This window comes from Amblyomma mixtum, chromosome 5 (genome assembly GCF_055824585.1).
Source record: "Amblyomma mixtum isolate Tamu chromosome 5, ASM5582458v1, whole genome shotgun sequence".
Lineage (NCBI taxonomy): Eukaryota > Metazoa > Arthropoda > Arachnida > Ixodida > Ixodidae > Amblyomma > Amblyomma mixtum.
In genome coordinates, this window is record NC_143016.1 from 160,546,060 (window position 1) to 160,566,192 (window position 20,133).

Here is a 20,133-nt window from a genome sequence, read left to right on the forward strand (position 1 = left end):
TTTTGTTTGAGCACAATTCTTTGTTGAGCTCTTGATGGGAGATTCTAGAGCTTAATTAATAGCATGCCAGTTGTCAACGTGCGGCCAGTTCTTTTTCAATTATCGCTTTGAATAGTACAGAGAATAAAACAGATCATGGCTTTTATCTAAGGTTTTCATCCTCCGTTCGAAGTCACGTGTTCTCGTTCTTTGCCGTATTTCATTTTCTTCGACAGGAAAATGTTCACTGAGAAAAATGTTTTCTTATCAATAACACGGAAATTTATCAGAAGTGTTCGCTTATTTTAAAAAAGAAAACGTGAGCGATTCCTCACGTTTTTAGCGGATGGCGCCACACATCCACATAGCGAGTGTTTTGTTCGTAACTAACTGAGATAGGCCTTGGTGCAGCCGACGCGTTGCTAGCAAGCTCTGCCAATCAATGCAACGGTAATCTGCCTAGAATGAAGCAAATTCGACAGCCAGAATCACAAGTGGTTTGAGCTTGCACTCGATCGCTCTAACCACTGCACCCAGGCCGCCTCCTGCTTGCCAGAGTTGCGGCTTTCCCTCATACTTTGGATACTTTGGAGGATCATTATGGCTGACCTGCGCGTAACTCTATAGTAGGATGAAACCATGGGGGAAGTTGCTTTCTTCCTCCATGGATGCAACTTACAAAAGAGCAGTTGCTAACACAGGGCCACCGTCCGCGGCGTACTATATTACTTCACTGGCCAATCACAGTAGTATATAAAATCAACTTTCTTCGCCTATATTAAACAAACCTGGTATCAAAATTCTAGCGCTTATAAATTATTTTCTTGTAATTAGCTTCTTGTGATTAGCTTCTTGTTTAATTAACAAGGAAAGATTTAACAACGGACCACTTTCTTTGTCGTGGAGGAACTCTGTGCAACGGTTTTGAATGACGGTGGAGCTTCGCTGCCGACAAGTTGTATCCGACAATAGGTACTCTAACAATGGATGATGGTTGGATGGATAGGAGCGCCCCCTTTGAAACGGGATAGTGGCAATTGCCACCATGCTCAGCTTTTCGGTCTTTATTTTTGTTCAACTCTGTTGACAATCTCATTAAGATTCGCCATCTTCTTTACCTACGGATTCCTGCGCTTCTACACTTCTAAAAAAAAGATGTGCATGCCACATCTCTGCTTTTCAGCCACCAATCCTCCAATCTCCTTTTGCTAACTTCCACTGCAGATTTATTTACATGACCATTGCTATCTTTAAACCCTAGGGCCACCGGAAGAGTGACTGTGCCTGCATCACATCCGGATGGATACCATCACATTTGAGTATGAGGTGTTCAATTGTTTCCACAGATCTACCATACACTGCGCATGTGTCGTCTTCTTCGTTAAATTTCTTTTTGTAGCTGCGCATTCTAAGACACCCTGACCTAGCTTCAAAAAGTAGGGCACTGCCTCTTGAGTTATAGAAAAATTATTTCCTGATCTGCCTTTTCCAGTATCGATACAGTTCTACACTATGTTTCTTTTCCATTGAATTCATCCAATTTTTAACTTCCGCGTTTTTAACCTGTCGTTTAATGCTCTTTCTTTCTCCGTCCTCATGACCGGCATACTTACTGGCTAGTTTTCTAACAGTCGTGTGAAGGTGTGAACCCAGCGGCGCCTCGCGGCGCGCAGGGAACTTCCCAAATTCCATTTTTTTAATGGGGCGCGCGTCGAATCGTAGCAATCCCGCCGCGCGCGCCGATCCAGGCAGCCGTGCATGCACATAGCATACGCCTCTTTGTCAAGTTGTAGGCTAGCCCGCGACAGGGATTCCAACCAAGACGTATGTGCATTTAAAGGTATGCCTTTTCCCGACTTTCGTTTCAAAGTTGTGACGCGAGCATTCGTTGCGCAGTGTTCTGGGTGGTATTACACGATTTCTCGTTGCAGATAGCACACAGCTGCTAGCCAAGTTGGAGACTAGCTCGCGACAGGGATCCAACCGACTAAATATGAAGTCCCGGTGGGAAATTCATGCTTTCAGCCTTCACAGCACTTAAGCAGTCTTAAGTGCCCTTCTATTTTTTATTCTGGTATCTGCTTCCTTCCTCTGCTTCTTTTCTTTTTTAGAAGCAGCTGTCCATTTGCTCTGACGTTGTTTCTTCACTGAGTCTGGTTTTTGCCTCTGGCACTCTTTCGATGCTTATACTTGGATTAAAATGTACAGCGCAAATACCGACGAGTACACAGGGAAGACATATGGCAACAGAGCTGGTGTGCTCCATGTGTCTTCCTCGTTTCCTCGCCTGTATTTGCGCTGTACAGTGGTGAGCAGCCTTGTCTAGAGCGCTCGGGTGGTGCACTTCCTTGCAAACAAATCCAGATTTTGTGGCAGCCTCTAGGGTCCAGCTGCAACGCTTGTACGGAAGTAGCGCCAGATAGCCTCGTAAACAAAGCAGGCACGAAAACTTTGCCCTGTAATGAGGGGCTGCTCTCTAATTTCGGTTTTTGTTACCAAGTGCGCACTGCTCAAGCGCTCTAGACAAGGCTGCTCACCACTGTACATTTCCATCATGAATCACTAACATGCCGACACTGCCACCTTAGTTATTCTTGGAAGCGCTCCTGTCTCCATTCCGTTCTACGCGTTCCTTATATCACACACACGAGTGCGCCAAAGCTACGCTTCAGTTTCCCTCACCGCCCGACTCACTCTTACATCCGGCGCGTGCCTTCTCCTTCCATTCGTTCTCCATCTCGTATCTCAATAATCCGTTTCATACATAGCAGGCAACGCTGCCAAAGCTAGCGCGACTGTTCGCGCAGGCTAAGTCCGCGTGCAATAAGTAGTTCGCCAAAAAATCAAAGCGAACACAAGCATATTTCGTTGTGACAAATCTTACGTGCCGCGACTGGCACCTCCTGGACTTCTCTTTACCTCGTGCCACATTTTCGTAATGCGACTCGTCGAGACATTGAAAAGAAAAAGTACATGTGGCAGTATGATACGCGCTTGGTAGGCGAATCGCTCCTACTCAATCCGCGCCCAAAAAATAGTTTCCACTTCGTGAAAATTATGGCCAGGGAGCCCGCGCACTGAGCGCCTGACAGCTTCGACCATGATTTTAAATGCTACCCTATAGTCTTATACTGCTCTTTATTTTCGTCTAAACAGTGACCGAAGTTTCGAAAAGAACGAATGATACGTGGCCGAGTAATATGGTTTCCCGGACGCACTACTTCTGCAACCTCCGCAGCGTAGCCTGCTATGTATGAAACGGAGTATAATTCCTCCGCTTTCCGGTTTAACGACGCGTGCCCTATCATTGACTGCTTACGGAGAGCACTCTCCCTTTCACTGACCGCTTCCCGAGCGCCAAATCTGACCATTAACACTTCTTCTTGGGCGAGTTGGTGCATACTTGATTTGAAGAAAATAGCGCCAGAGCATGCAAACCACGAAAAGACCAGGACGAGACACAAAGCGCTTACTCACAACTAATTTTATTGAAACCAGGCAGCGCCTTTATATGGCGAAGTTTCACTTTAAATGCCCGAAATTTATCAGATTTAAAGGATAAATATGCACATTTGGTCGCGCATATTACGGGTTGCGACGGATGTGAGGCACGATTGAGTCAGACTAATATTCTTGGCAAAAGCGCAGATTAGAAGGCACATGAATGTCTGGAGGCTTTTCACATAAGGAAACTTGGCCATACGTGTGTTAGCACCCCATCTGTTTCACTTTCTTCATCCGAGTACGAATTCTTAGATGCCGCCCTTAAATAATCTTTGTTAACTTTTTTGTTTTTGTTTTGGTTACCGCTTGCTCATGTGTGCTCGCTGTGATGGTCGCTTCGATATCTTTACCTTTCCTGCCCTCCTCCATCTTTTTCAGTGAAACTTCGCCATATAAAGGCGCTGCCTGGTTTCAATAAAATTAGTTGTGAGTTAGCGCTTTGTGTCTCGTCCTTGTCTTTTCGTGGTTTGCATGCTCTGGCGCTATTTTCTTCAAATCAAATCTGACCAGCATGAATACGTTTCTAACTTGCCCTCACACCGCTTCTGGCACATCGTTTAAGCGATGCGCCACTGCACCGGCAGGTAGCTATTTCAAACACAGCCAGCGGTGGTGGTTGCGACACCCAATTTGTTCTTCCCGAGCTTCCGTAAGGCTCGTAAGCAGTACTACGGTGGGCAGGTTGTGATGACGTCACAAGGTACTGCGACCTCTCTCAACCAATCCCCTTTTGCCTCCAGCAAGAAGTGCTTTTTCTTCTTCCATGCTAACGTATTTTACAATGCAGCTTTGCCCCGCTTTACACACGGTCAACTAGCTTCACAGAGTCACTAGCACCTGCAATGTGCGACGGCATGCTCAAGGCAACGGCGTGCGCAGCACACACTTTTCAGCCCACCGGGGAGTTACGCATTTCCTTTTACTGCTATTGCCCTTTAAACACACTTACTTTATCCCGCCGAAATGATCCCACACTTTATTTATTTATTTATTTATTCATTCATTTATTTATTTATTTATTTATTTATTTATTTATTTATTTATTTATTTATTTATTTATTCAAGTTACCCTAAAGGCACTCCAGAAGAGGGTATTACATGGGGGGGGGTTCAATCATATTAGTAATCGCGATACATTTTAACAAATAATGGAAGTAAAAAATGTTAATTAAAATATATGGCATAACACAAAGGAAAAATGAACACTAACAGAAACAGCAAATTTTAGCCCATTTCCGTCGCAGCGAAGAAGCTTGTGCAGTATATTTTCTCTTAAAGCAAAGATGCATGATTTATGAGTGAGGGCGCTGAACGCATGCCACTGGCTGACAAGTGCTTGTGTTGCGCGCTGTCGCTTCTATCGTTTTTCGTATGCTTGATGAATTACTGAACTTTCTGACGACACCCTGCCTTCTGCAATTCCTTAGACTCCAGTCGCACATGCACAAACAGAATTTATATCTAAACACTATGGTTGCCTTTCGAACACATTTATCATCACAGGATGTGATGTTAAGAATAGTAAACGAAGTCCTATCCCACGAGTAAGAAGGGAGTGCCAGGGCAAACCTAGCTCTAGATTTAATCAAAGCATTTGACAACTTCAAACACAAAGTGATCCTACAATCTCTTTCACCGTTGAATATAGCCGAAAGAACATATTGTCACGTATCATTCTAGCGTCTGTTCGTTCGCGCAAGGCCGCAGAAAAGGGGTGTTATCATTTTTGTTCGTGACGCGAGAAGCGACCGGTCTAATCTCGATTGTTCACAGCCATGAACAGCTGCATCTACGTGTTTCCAGATTACTCTAGATCTCGACCTGTTATCTCAAAGTTTCCTTGCCGGCTTTAAATTGAACCATGCCGCGAGCAGCGGGCATTCGTAGATCGACGATTGACGAGCACGCTTGTTGCTTACGCCGCCACCGAGTGATTCAGTTCTTTTGCCGGCGCAAGTCAGCCCAAAAAAAGAGCTTCGTTTGCAAGCATTTCTGGTGTCTTCCTGACTGCTGGACTGCCGTCAATACAAAGTGACATCTGGTGGAGGCGCTGGGTAGCATTTATGTTCCGGACACCCCCTACAAGTCGTGACGCCAGCCCTCTGAGTCATCAAACGCGGGACCTGAGTCCAGTCCACCGCTCAAGCCGACGCCTGCAAGGGGACGCACCAGAATTCGGGATTCTGCCGGACCCTACCCGGAAGTGAAAGCCAGCAGAAACGTCTACCATGAGCTTGCCCCAGACGACGACTCCAATCATTCTTCAGCAGCCCCGGGTGCCACCAACCTTCGACGCTTCGCCTGGCGCCGACCCCGAAGAATGGCTAGAACAGTTCGACCGTGTGGCTGTCTTCAAAAACTGGGATGATGCTACGAAACTTAGGTACGTCTTCTTCCCCTTGGAGGGACCAGCAAGAATCTGGTTTGAGAATGAGGAAGCTAGCCTCACGAGCTGGGAAACCTTCAAGGAGCCGCTTCTGAAGATCTTCACGAACGTCGTGCGAAAGGAGAGCCCAGCAGCTGCTGCAGTCTCGCATACAACATCCAAACGAGACCGTTTCAATGTACACTGAGGAGATGAAGCGTCTGTTCCGGCGTGCCGACGCAGACATGAAAGAAGAAGAAAAAGTAAAGCTTCGTATGCGAGGAGTCAAAGAGCAACTCTTTGCGGGCCTCGTACGGAACCCACCAAAAACCGTCGCGGAATTCGTCGAAGAGGCATCCACGATGGAAAAAACTCGATGCCCGAGCCCACCAGTATGACCGCCAGCAGCGCGTTTTCTCAGAAAGCTTCCTGGACACCGCTAACAACAATGACCTGCGGGAGGTTATGCGTCAAGTTGTGCGTGAAGAGCTCCGACGATTGCTGCCAACGGGAACGCAGCCGCAGCTTACTTCGCTTACCGCCGTCATCCGGGACGAGGTGCAACAGGCCTTGGGTGTGACACCGACCACCACGCACCCTCTGGAGCCTCCAGCCATGACTTACGCCGCAGCAGTGCGCCGTCCTGCACCTCGACGACGGGACCCAAGCCCCTATCGCCCTCAGCCAGCTGCGCTGGACCGCCGCCCTCTCGCCCCAACCAGCCCGTCCTACGAGCGTCGCACACAGCCGAGGAAATGCGACGAGTGGAGAACTCTCGACCAGCGCCGTCCACTATGCTTCCACTGTGGCGAAGCCGGTCACGTCCTCCGGCACTGCCCATACAGAAGGCTGGGCATCCGAGAGTCCTCTTACGACGCTCCACGACCCCGACCCGGCCAGCGACCAGCCGAAATCGACGACTTTTTGCGTCAGGAAGAATGCTCACCGCCCAGCCGCCTCTCACGTTCCCCGTCGCCATCTTCACCGCGCTTTGTATCTCCTAGCCAAGGTTACACGATGCGTGGACGCTCCCCCAGCCCCCGAAGTTTAAACTGAAGAAAGCAGCCTCTGGAGGTGAGGTTGCTTCTGAGCACAAGATCAAAGATCCTCCACCGATGAAAACGCAAGACCATGCTTCAGCTACGCCGACAACACCGACGACGACGACGACGACGCGGCCAGACTTGAAGCTTTTACCGCTGCCCAGTGAAGTAACATCGGAGTACGCCCACCGCAGCCTCACTACTCGACGAAGCCTAGATCGTACACCGAAGACAACGTGCAATACGAAAACGCGAACAAGTGACCTTGAAGTTATGGTCGACTGTCACGCGGTTACTGCCTTGGTGGACACCGGAGCTGACTACACCGTCATGAGTGGGCCACTCGCTGTCCGACTAAGGAAAGTAACAATAACTTGGGATGGCCCGCTGATCCGCACCGCAGGTGGCAACCTGATTACGCCGTCAGGATGTTGCACCGCGAGAGTCACTGTAAACGGGAGAACCTACGCTACAACCTTCCTGGTCCTACAGCAATGCTCACGAGATGTGATTTTAGGAATGGACTTCCTGAATGAACATCAGGCGATCATCGACCTTCGATCTAAGTCGATCAAGCTTCCCACGGACAAAGCCATACCTGCTGCGACGAGCGCAACTCATCACGTTGCCTTAAACGTCCTCGACGAATCATTGAGCGTGCCGCCCCGATCGAGTGTCCTCGCCTGCATAGGTACTGAAGACATCGAAACTGCCGAAGGCGTCATCGAGGGGAACACCCACCTATTCCTGGATCGAGGACTGGGCGTCCCAAGGGTAGTCGCCCAAATCCGAAATGGCCAAGCCCAGGTGTTGCTAACCAACTTCACCGAAGAATACCGGCGGCTAAACAAAGGTACGACGATCGCTTTCCTCGACGAGCTGGCAGACATCAGAGACATATTTGCCCTACCCGACCAACCCATAGAACCATCTGACCAAGGCCAACAACCAAAGTTTGATGTCAACCCAGCATTACCACGGAGCAGACAAGACCAAATACGCAGTCTTCTTCGAAAGTACAGCGATTGCTTCTCATAAGCATCGAATGTGCGACGAAGCCGGCTTGCCAAGCACCGCATTGTCACAGACGAACACGCCCGACCACTGCGACAGAGCCCCTACCGCGTATCGCCGCTAGCACGCCAAGCTATCCGCAAGCAAGTTGAGGAAATGCTTCGTGACGACGTCATCCAGCCGTCGAGGAGCCCCTGGGCAGCACCAGTTGTCCTAGTGAAAACGAAATACAGCACCCTTCGCTTCTGCGTCGATTACCGCCGCCTGAACAGCATTACGAAGAAGGATGTCTACCCCCTCCCCCGCATCGAAGCAAACTGGATCGGCTATGGAACGCTAAGTACTTCTCATCGATGGACCTGAAGAGCGGCTACTGGCAAATTGAAGTCGGCGAAAGAGATCGCGAGAAGACTGCGTTCATCACGCCAGACGGACTCTTCGAGTTCAAGGTGATGCCATTCGGCCTCTGCTCTGCCCCAGCGACGTTTCAGCGAGTAATGAATACGGTGCTCGCAGGCTTGAAGTGGCAGATTTGCCTAGTCTACTTAGATGGCGTTGTTGTCTTCTCCTCAAGCTTTGAAGACCACCTCAGAAGGCTTCGGATAGTGCTGGAAACGATCAAGTCTTCAGGCCTGACACTGAAACCAGAGAAGTGCCACTTCGCCTACGAGGAGCTGCTGTTCCTTGGTCACGTCGTAAGCAAGGATGGAGTTCGCCCAGACCCCCAGAAGACGGCTGCGATCGCGGAGTTTCCACAGCCTAATGACAAGAAAGCTATATGCAGATTCCTTGGATTGTGCGCTTATTACCGGTGATTCGTCAAGAACTTTTCGGGCATCGCTGAACATTTGACCCAACTTACCAATGCTGACGTGCCTTTTAAATGGGAAAGGCCGCAAGAGGAAGCTTTCAACGAGCTGAAGCGCCGCTTACAGTCCCCTCCTGTGCTCGGGCACTTTGATGAAAACGCCGAAACCGGAGTTCATACCGATGCAAGCAGCGTGGGCTTAGGAGCGGTCCTCGTTCAGAAAAATGGCAGACGGGAGAATGTTATCGCGTACGCTAGCCGTTCACTGTCGAGAACCGAAGCCAACTATTCGACGACAGAGAAAGAATGCCTCGCCATTATTTGGGCCACGTCCAAATTTCGCCCCTACCTATACGGACGACCATTCAAGGCTGTGAGTGATCACCATGCTCTGTGCTGGCTGGCCAATTTGAAAGATCCCTCCGGCCGCCTTGCTCGTTGGAGCCTGCGTCTTCAAGAATTCGACATATCTGTAGTCTACAAATCTGGCCGCAAGCATTCCGATGCAGACTGCCTATCGCGAGCCCCCGTAGACGGAGCACCGGAAGAGGAAGACGACGACGCTTTCCTAGGACCGATAAGAGCCAGTTTTGTTGATTTTTTTTTTCATCCTCTCCGTGCCCTTCTTGTGGTAGACTCCCCCGGTGTTCCTCTGCCGTGTGCTTTCCTTTTGCCTTTACTACGTACAGGTGAATACCAACCTTTTCCACCCGATTCTTGGCCGATCCCCCAGAGTGGGTATGTGCCATTCTGTCGTAGGCTACAACAACAACAACAGCAGTTTCGCGCAGCAGCAGCGCTCGGATCCTGAGTTGCAAAGCCTAGTTGATTATTTGAAAGGCAAGACCGCATCGCCTCCCCGGGGGTTCAAGCGCCAACTGTCGTCTTTTGTCCTTCACAATAATGTCCTCCTGAAGAAGAACTTTGCGCCGAACAGGACAGTGCATCTTCTTGTCGAGACATGCATTACAAGCAAGGTGATCGTGTTTGGATATGGACGCCAGTTCGCCGCCGTGGATTGAGTGAAAAGTTGCTGCGACGCTACTTTGGCCCGTACAGGGTTCTCCGTCGCATCGGTGACCTCGACTATGAAGTCGTCCCCGACGGCACGACAGCATCTCGGCGACGCCGCACACGCCCGGAAGTCGTACATGTCGTACGCCTGAAGCCATATTATGAACGCTGAAGGACTCGAAGTTTGCATTGGCCGTGTTTATTTTCATTTTAAAGCATCGAGACGATGCTTATTTGGGAGGGGAGTAATGCCACGTATCATTCTAGCGTCTGTTCGTTCGCGCAAGGCCGCAGAAAAGGGGTGTTATCATTTTTGTTCGTGACGCGAGAAGCGACCGGTCTAATCTCGATTGTTCACAGCCATGAAGAGCTGCATCTACGTGTTTCCAGATTACTCTAGATCTCGACCTGTTATCTCGAAGTTTCGAACGCGGGCGTTCGCATGTGGACGGACGCACTCCACATCGGCTCCGTGTCTTTTCGAAGATTCCGACCGAATTTTCACGTGGGCCACCGAAACTTTTCGGCTACATCGACGGATAACGTCACCTGGTCCACGTCGACACCACTCTTGAGCCGGTAGGCCCATTTTTGGACTTTTATCGGACTTTTGAGTGGCCACCTGCGGCCGTGAGCGCTGAGCCTAGCTTAGGCCTAGCGCGCTCCCGGTGCGGCCCCGTGCGGTGCTTGAGTGTCTAGACATCGGCCAGCATGGAACCCCGGGACGCTGACGACCCTATCATGAATGAACCTACCCGGACCTCGGCCCAAGGTTCGGCGAATATTGAAGGTACGGACGAATCTCCTGCCGCGTCGCCGGTCAATGCGAGCCCCGGACTCGGGGACGCAGTGACCGAGGCCATGGAGACCTCGCCACCGCAGCGGGACGACGGGGCCGACATCGACCCACTGCAAGACGAAGACATGGATCGTTGGGAGCTTGTTTCTTACAAACGGCGCCTAAAAAGGAAAGGCTCGAAGAAAGGCTCGAAGGGGCCAGGCGATCCCCGGGAAGAAGCAAACAAGATAGCGTCGACAGCCGCAGCTGGCGGAGCAGAGACGCAAGCGAGTGGCGTGCCGCGCTTTACATTAAAACCACATCTGGCGGGAGCGCAGCGGTAGATAAGGCCACGTCCGCCGCCGCTACCGAAGGATGATATCAAGATCATTTATCGCCCCAAGGGAGGCCTAAAAATCAGCGAAATCCGTGTCGACCAGGCAACGCAAGCCCTCGTCGCGGCGTGCGGAGGAAAGATCAAGGAAGAAGACTTCATCATGAGACTCCGGCCCGGATCGAACATCATGATTGCGAGCACGCCCGACCTGGACATCGGCGACGTGCTCAGGAAGATCGAAAAGCTCACGATCAATGACCAGACCTATGCGACCAACACCTATCCAGCCCTACCGGACGACTTGAAGCGTGCGGTAATCCACGGCGTCATGCCGGGGCAATCACCGGCCCTACTGAAATCGAGGCTGCGGCTTCGATCCCAAGGAGTGAAGATCCTCGAAGCGAGAATGCTGGGCAAGTCGGAAACGGCGCTCATCACGTTCGACGGCCCGTATATACCACAGTGGGTCATCTACCGCTCCGGAGAATTCAAGACCTACCCATATCGTCCTACGAGGCAGATCTGCTACGTGTGCGGAGAGCAAGGCCATCGTTCGGACGTCTGTCCAACGCCGAACACCAAGCTCTGCAGGACGTGCGGCACACACGACCCACCAGAAGGCCACCCGTGCAAGGCCAAATGCATGGTGTGCGAAGGCGACCACGTCACCAGGGAGTGCCGTCGACGCCTCAAGACTACTGACGAGCTCCGGGGCAGCACGACCGGCGGCCGGCAGTCCCGGAAACAACAATGGCAGCAGCAGCAGCAGCAGCAGCCGCAGCAGCAGCAGCAGCAGCAACAGCAACAACAACTGCCGCAGCAGCAACAACCGCAGCAGCAGCAGCGGAACCCGCACCTGAGTCGAAAGCGCCGACCCAGGTGGCTTAGCTCGGAGCGGGACCATGGCCGCTCCTCGAGCCGAGGTCCTAGCACCGTGCGAGATCGCAGCCAGAGCTGATCCAGGGATGACTCTTTCCCGCCGCTCAACCGGTCAACGGCCAAGCCGAAGAAGCAGCAGCAGCAGCCGCCGCAGAAACAACAGAAGGGCGGCGTCAAGGTGAGCTGGGGAGCGGGCTCTCCAAACCCACTGATTCCGCACTCGGATCAAGATAATATTACGCGTAACTCGAAAGAAATTAAAGCACTAAGAGAGGAGAATGCACATCTCCGAAAAAAAATCGATGACCTCATTAAAGAGATGCAGGCTCAGAGAACAGGGCACGTACCGCGGCCCCCGACCCCGGCGGCCGAAGTGCAACGATCTCCAACCCCCTTAGCAGTGAACACCGAAGAATTAAGAGCTTTCATGCAGCGCATGGATGATTTCATGATTCGCACCGAAGGACAGTTCCGCCAAACTCATGCAAGATTAGATGCCATGCAGGTCCAACTCAACCTGTCAGAACAGAACGTCACATTACTACAGCAAAAAGTTGCGTTGCAGGACCAAAGTTTCCGCAACCACGTCAAAAGTCAAACTACGCAACGAATAACAAGCGAGGCCCGGGACAGGCTCATACACGAGCGCCGTTTCGGAACTGAAGGCTCCAATCAGAACAATGCCCAAAACCATGGCTAAACAAACTCCGCTAGAAATCTGGCAATGGAACTGCAGGGGGTACTGCCAATGGAACTGCCAAAAGCAGGGACTCCTAATGCAGTTTTTACATACGCAAGGCTCCACACCCGATATAATAGCTTTACAGGAAACTAACACGACACCGTCACTCAGGGGATATACGCGCTACGATAGCGGACGCACGGCAACCTTGGTCAGCAAAAAGTTGGTAGCCATCGCCCATGACCCAATTCCCAACACCAAAATTGAACACTTAGTGACGGAAATTATTCCCAAAAAGAAGCGTAAGGAAAAGAGTGTCTTTATCGTAAACCTCTATAGCCCGCCTCGCCAGCGGGACGCGAATTTTGATACACTCTTTCTAGGGGCCAGCAAACTTGCGAAAAGCAACTCGCTGCTCATTGTAGGCGACTTCAACGCTCGCGGACAGCAATGGGGATACCCCACTAATAATCACAAAGGTATACAGGTCGAGGACGCGGCGGAAGCGATCCAATGTACCCTCTTAACAGACGAACTTCAACCCACGCGCCTTGGCACTTCGATCTGCCCGGATACGTGTCCGGACTTAACGTTTGTCAGGGGAGTGAAGCACGCAACGTGGGAGAATCTGCTGGAGAATCTAGGCAGTGACCACTATATCCTGAAGACCACGATAGCAGCCACCAACATCAAGCGCAAGCTCGGCACAGCCAAGATCACCAACTGGCCGGCTTTCCGCAAGGCTTGAGCGGACCTGGAAGGGGGGATTACTTCCATAGATGATTGGTGCCAACAACTTAAAGACATCCAGAAGCGGTACACTCAGGAAGTGGATCGCACCGAGCAAACACCAGAGGTGGACCCTCGGCTCATCAGGCTATGGGAGGCACGTCGAGGACTCACCAAGCGCTGGAGGAAGCAGCGCTTTAACAGGAAGCTCAAGCTCAAGATCGCAGAAGTCACCAAGATAGCGGAGGAGTACGCGACCCAACTGGCCAGGCAGAGCTGGCAGCAGTTCAGTAGCTCGCTGGACGGCACCCTCAGCACGGCGAAAACGTGGCGTATACTCAAGACCCTCCTCGACCCTACCCAAACCAGGGCCGAAAGCGGGAAAGCTATCCGCAGACTCGTCCACACCTTCGAGGATACGGAAGAGGAACTGCTAGATAAGGCCAAAGAGAAATGCTACGGCACGACCTTGCCTGCGGCATACGCGAAACCATACCGGGGGAAACCGAACACCCACTTAGACAGGCCGATCACCAGGGAAGAAGTGTTCGCTGCCATAAAGTCATGCACGCGCAACACTGCGGCGGGAGCAGACAAGATCCAGAACGCACTCATACGCAACCTCTGCGACGAGGCGGTCGACCAACTGACCACCTTCCTCAACGGGCACTGGGCCGCAGGAACGGTTCCTGAAGAGTGGAAGCATGCAGAGGTCGTAATGATCCCCAAACCGGGTAAGAAACTCCAGATCGAAAATCTCCGACCTATCTCACTTACCTCCTGCCTAGGCAAGCTCTACGAGCGAGTCGTTACTCGGAGGCTCCAAAGCTACATGGAAGACGAAGACCTGTACCCCCACAGTATGTTCGGCTTCCGAGCCCACCTCTCCAACCAGGTCGTCCTCTTACAACTCAAAGAGGAAGTCCTCACCAACGTCCCGAGCGTAGGCGAGAACGTGGTTATGGCCCTCGACATCAAAGGAGCCTTTGACAACGTTAGCCACACGGCTGTAATGGAAGGACTTGGCAACCTCCACTGCGGCGAGAAGATTCACAGCTACGTGAAGGCCTTTCTCTCCAACCGCACTGCAACGGTTGGGCTCGGAGACCTTCGCAGCGCTAAGTTTTCGACCCCCAACAAAGGCACACCTCAAGGGTCCGTCATCTCGCCGCTACTTTTCAACGTGGCCATGATCGGCCTCGCGAGACAACTGGAGAAGATCGAAGGCATACAGTACGCAATATACGCTGACGACGTCACGGTCTGGGTTACCACTGGGTCGCTCGGCCAGAAAGAAGAACGACTGCAAGCAGCGGCTACCTGCGTGGAAGAATATGTCAGTGCACGAGGCCTCGCCTGCTCCACCGAAAAATCAGAACTCCTGCGAGTCCACAAAGGGAAACACAAGGAAGGGTCCCTCAATGTCTCCCTCGAAGGACAGCTAATTCCCGAACGAGACAAGATACGAGTCTTGGGAATGTGGCTGCAGAGCAACCAGCGATGCGGCCATACGCTCGGCCTTCTCAAGCAATCGACCACTCAGGTCGCCAGAATGATCACGCGCGTGTCGCAGAAGCGGAGCGGCATGCGAGAGGGGGATACCCTGCGCCTGGTTCAGAGCCTGGTGGTCAGTCGCGTGGGTTACGCCCTCCCGTACTTCAACCTCAACAAAGGAGAAGTGGATAGTGCAGATACCATACTCCGCAAAGCTTACAAGACAGCCCTGCATCTACCAATGAACACCTCCAACAAAAAACTACTGGCTCCTGCAATTCACAACACCTTCGAAGAGATCAAAGAAGCCCAACTGGTCACGCAGTTAGCTAGGCTCCAGCAGACTCCTACGGGGCGCTCGCTCCTTAGGCGACTGGGGCTAGGCCGAACTGCGGAATTCGAGAATCGTACTGCGAGCATACCGGACGCAATTCGCCAGACGCTAAAGGTTCGCTCCCTTCCCCGGAACATGGACCCCAACTTGCATGCGGCCCGTAGGGCAGCCCGGGCGAGGTATGTACAACAAAATCTAGCTACAAAATCCACAACGGTATACACGGACGCGGCTCCGTATACAGGAAGCTCACATAACAGCACAGTGGCGGCAGTTATTGATTCGAACTTAAAGGAATTAGCTAGCGCCTCAGTGAGGGATTGCACGGTAACCGAAGGGGAGGAGCTGGCCGTAGCTCTAGCGGCGGTAGCCGGTTATCGAAGCAACATGTCCCTTACCATCCTTACAGATTCCAGAGAAGCGTGCCGTAACTACATGAACGGCCGCATAGGTCGCGCCGCGCTCCGGCTCCTCCAGAGCGTGACCCCACCAAAAGTCACACATAGCATTTACTGGGTGCCAGGACACACCGACATAGCGGGGAACGAACGCGCCGACGAGGTAGCTCGAGGGTATACGAGCCGAGCTTCCTCCCAATCGGACGATCTACCCGACCGAGTCAGCCCTACGTACTCAGACATTCTCAACTACTATAAGGGGGTACGGATCCGCTATCCGCCGCCTCATCCTGATCTAAATCAACTAGAGGCAGTGTGTTGGCGAAGATTGCAGACAGGAACATTCCCAAACCTGCATATCCTTAGCAAGATTTACCCGACGCAATATCGGGACACTTGCCCGTGGTGTGGTAGCAAACCATCGTTGTACCACATCACGTGGGAATGCAGTAAAAACGACAACTAACTTTCGCAAAGACCTGAGTGCAGAACAGTGGGAGAGGCGGCTCTCCAGCAGCGATCTGGGTTGCCAACAAGGTCTGATCCAGCACGCCCAACGAGCAGCGAAGCTCAGCGGGGCCCTGGAATAGGGGCACCGACCCTGTGAGAAGAAGGAAGATGGACCTCTTCTTTCTCGTCTGCTACTAGCACCTTTCTAGAGCAATAAAAGTATTTCCTACCTACCTACCTCGAAGTTTTCTTGCCGGCTTTAAATTGAACGATGCCGCGAGCAGCGGGCATTCGTAGATCGACGATTGACGAGCACGCTTTTTGCTTACGCCGCCACCGAATGATTCAGTTCTTTTGCGGGCGCAAGTCAGCCCAAATAAAGAACTTCGTTTGCAAGATTTTCTGGTGTCTTCCTGACCGCTGGACTGCCGTCAATACAACGTGACAATATAACTACATCAAGGACTTTCTCTGCGATAGAACGGCTAAAATCCAAATTGGCACAATCAAATCAAACACCTTTAGTTTAGGAGAGACAGGAACGCTGAAAGAATCGGTCCTCTCCCCCGACTCATTCAATATACCCCTGATCAAAAAGGCACATGAACTCCCAAAAACACCAGACCTAGAACACTCTTTGTAAGCGCACGATACCGCCCTTTGGACCACAAAGGGGAGTATCGATTGTCACCCACACTTCGCGCACTTTTACGTGGGAAGCTCCCAGACACCCTTAGAGCGTGTGGGGGTAGCGGTCTCGGACTCGAAGGAGATGCCCTCGACTCAGCGTGGCCAGCTCAGCGGAGACCAGCCACCAAGTGACAAGAGGTTTTTGGGCGTTCGGTGCCCAGCTTTCGCTGGTCGCAAGCCAGAGAATGGGTCGGAGCCAAAGGTTCACAAACAAAACAAAGTTTATACAGCAAAGAGACGATACAGAGGGTTTCACAATCACTAGTACAGACACATACAAAGTGATTAACAGAACAATGCAACTCGTGCAATGTTAAACTCGAGAGAGAATACAATACAAAGGCAATATTGCACCTAAAGTGCACTAACACAAGAGAGAGAGGTAAACAAACAAAACGCAATTTGTTCACCGGGCACTGCGGCAATCCGACGACCAGAGGTCCATGACGATGCCGTCCCGCAGACTGGCGAACGTTGCCTCGTTGGTCCGCTGCTGGCCGAGTGGTGTTTTCCCGGGAGTCGAACGGGCGCGCTTCGATGAAGCTTAAACGGCGGTTCGGACTGACTTGACAGCGGTCAACGTCCTTCTTTTATAGCGTCGCTCTCATGTCTGTTTGTTGTACGCGCCAGAGTAGGCGCGCACATACACGCAGCATCTCCCGTGCAGGTTCCCTTCCTTTCTCTCGCCGGCCGCGCGTCCTCATTGGTTAAAGTCAGGAGTCGTTTCGCGAAGGTTGCAGCGTGTTCTAGCGTGGCGCCGTCGTGGCGGCGTAGCCGACGTCCGAGTGCAGAGGAGGGGGACATGTCTTAGCGCACGCAAGGCTTCCCCCTCTTCCCCGGTTAACAGTAGAAACAACTCGCATGTTCGAGAGAAATCTTCGGCGTGGATGACTCATTTCCTCGGCGCACGCCGCGTCGGTGAGCGGTGGTGGAGGGGAGAGAGAGCACACGCACACAGGCTAGGCGCTCCGCGGGGGTTTCCTCCTCCCCCGTTATTCTCGTGCCGGCGAGACGCGTCCGCGCGGCGCTGGTTTTCTTTGTTTGCTTCAAAAATGCGCCGAATTTTGTGACATCGATGCGATACAAGATACGCTACAACAAGCGGCAGATGTAGTAGTAGAGGCTGCACAAGCCGCGAGACTCACGTGTTGCCCCCAAAGATCCCAAGTCCTCATCCTACACACAAAGCGGCAAAGAAAGAATAAAGCGCCTGAAATCCAAATTTACGCGGAAGAGGCAGCCGTTCCTGTAGTGGAAACACTAAGGATCCTGGGAATGCCGATGCAGTGAAATCAAACAAACGTCCCATACTGTGGAATGTAAACCATCAATCAAATCTCCCTCCTCATCAGGCGCATCGCGAATAGGTGAGAAGGAGTTGAAAAAGGCGAGACCAGGAAACAAATACAGGCCTTCGTTCCTAGCAGAGTCATCTACTCTACACCGTACGTCACCCTCACAGTCAGAGAAAGAGACGAACTGGATTCTGTAATTAGACAATCCTACAAAAATTCGCTCAACCTCCCATGTCATACGCGAAATGAAAAACTACTACAGTTAGGAATTCATAACAGCTTAGCAGAATTGATGGAAGCACACCTAACCACACAATATGAAAAGCTATCAGGCATTGAAACGGGACATTTCATCGTAAAGAAAGCAGGAATAAAATATGAGGGGAACCGTGCGCACATCTTACCAGTTCCAAGACACGTGCACGAACCCAAGAGTTCATTCTCTGCCAAAAGAATACATCCACACTACGATACGGACAGAAGACAAGCTGGGGCAAAAAAAATTCACGAGAGATATTCCGTTCAAAAAGACGCAGCAAAGACGTTCAAAAAGACGTGGCATATTTTCTGCCACGTGGACGTGGCAGAACATGCGGACAGAGACTCCTTTTCTCTGGCAGTTGTCGATCATCGAAGTTCTCCCCTTGCATCGACAACGGTCGATAAAACAAAATTTCCGGAGGAGGCCGAAGAAGCTGCCATAGCTTTAGCCATTACTACCCCCCATTGCCAAATACATCATCAGCGACTCCATAATTTGAAATATTGCCAAAGGAAGGGCCCACTCTAGAGCCACCAAAATCTTACAAAAAATCTCCACTGCCCACCGCATCTAATTGATCTGGCTCCCTGCCCATTCGGAACCCCCTGGAAATGAGGCGGCCCACCAATTTACCCAACGATTCGTAGTTAAAGGGGAGATGTGCTACACCGAGCTCAGGTCGGCCAAAGAGCGAATGACACCCGACAAAGAAATTACAAACCCATTCAAGTAAGAAAGACCAATCTTCACGCAACCTGTACTTTATTCACGCATGGTTTATTCACGCATCCTATGCTTTTGAAATTAGCGTTTCTGGCTTGAAAACGGCATCCAGTTTACCGCCCTTATCACTCCGTCGTCGCACTTCTAGCTTATCTTTATTTCATAAAATTTTCTATAGCCCCATGCGCACCGCTCCTTATATTCTTCCTCCCCCAGCACACATATCACTCCGCACCAGTCATCATTTTCATGTGGCCCGTCCACTCTCGCGAACTGTCACCTTCGCCAATTCCTTTTTTCCCCGAACAGCTGCAGAATGGAAAGGCCTTCCAAGCGACATTGCAACCAGCTCATCTACGTTCAATGAAAATGTAACAAATATGTACAGTTCTAAGAACGTTTTCTTTATATGTTACCACCCCTTAAAGGCCCCAGGCATGGGGCCTTTAAGGAAATAAGATGAAATGAAATGAAATAACCACATAGATCTCTTAGTAAAACACAAGTCAGTTGGCGGCAGCTCCAACAGGCACTTTCTTTAATCCGTACATGTACTCCCATATGGTTCCCAGAACAGTCCAACCGCCGCGGTGGCTCAGTGGTTATGGTGCTGGGCTGCTGACCCGAAAGACGCGGTTTCGATCCCGGCCGCGGCGTCAGTGCCAGTGCACGTTAAAGAACCCCAGATGGTCGAAATTTCCGGAGCCCTTCACAACGGCGTCCCTCATAGCCCGAGTCGCTTCGGGACGTTAAACCCCACAAACCAAACCAAACCAAACCAGAACAGTTCAGCCCTGTCTGTTCTCTCTGTGGGCACCAAAAGGCAAACACACTGCACATCCTGTATACTCATGTAATCAAGACAATTGCCATCTTAGAGTCTGCAGCTCTCTACCCATTCGCAGTGGGAGGCCGCACTGCTCAGCTCGGACCCAGAGGTTCAACTCCGAGTCACGGAGCGGGCCGAAGAGTTCGCTGAACGACATCGTCGGTCAGCCACCTGGCGCCCGGCCTAGAAGAGGAGCCCACCGCAGTGAGGGAGACATCACCCCAACCCGTGCCTAAGAGCTCTTCTTTAATAAAGTTTATCTCCTCCTCTTTAGACCATCACATCAAAGTTTTATCCAGATGATATATCCGCCGCGGTGGCTTGGTTAAGGCGCTCTTCTACCAAGCCGAAGTACCCGGGTTCGACCCCGACCGCGGCGGCCGCGTTTCGATTGAGGCGGAACGCAATAAGGCGCCCGTGAGCTGTGCGATGTCCGTGCACTTTATCTGGGAAGATATTGGCGAATATATGCTAAGGTAAGTGGGCTCTACAAAGCAGTGTAAAGCGTGGCTAGACCACCCGTGCC

The 20,133-nt window shown here is 51.5% G+C and overlaps 1 protein-coding gene across 1 annotated transcript; it reads left to right on the top strand.

The window, feature by feature from the left end:
* Positions 1–10,438: 10,438 nt before the first annotated feature.
* LOC149344309 (uncharacterized) lies at positions 10,439–19,145 on the top strand. The gene is made up of 3 exons (XM_089547206.1): positions 10,439–10,669; positions 10,850–11,673; positions 19,088–19,145. Exons 1-3 carry the CDS (start codon positions 10,439–10,441, stop codon positions 19,143–19,145), a joined length of 1,113 nt encoding a protein of 370 aa, XP_089403332.1.
* Positions 19,146–20,133: the final 988 nt, after the last annotated feature.

Bases quoted from the DNA above. Each gene is read 5' to 3' on its own strand.
- LOC149344309 (XM_089547206.1), top strand. From the start codon at position 10,439: ATGGAACCCCGGGACGCTGACGACCCTATCATGAATGAACCTACCCGG. The intron at 10,670-10,849 runs GTTTCTTACAAA...GCGCAGCGGTAG, and splicing joins ACATGGATCGTTGGGAGCTT to ATAAGGCCACGTCCGCCGCC. The intron at 11,674-19,087 runs GCAGCAGCAGCA...TTCCCCGAACAG, and splicing joins CTGCCGCAGCAGCAACAACC to CTGCAGAATGGAAAGGCCTT.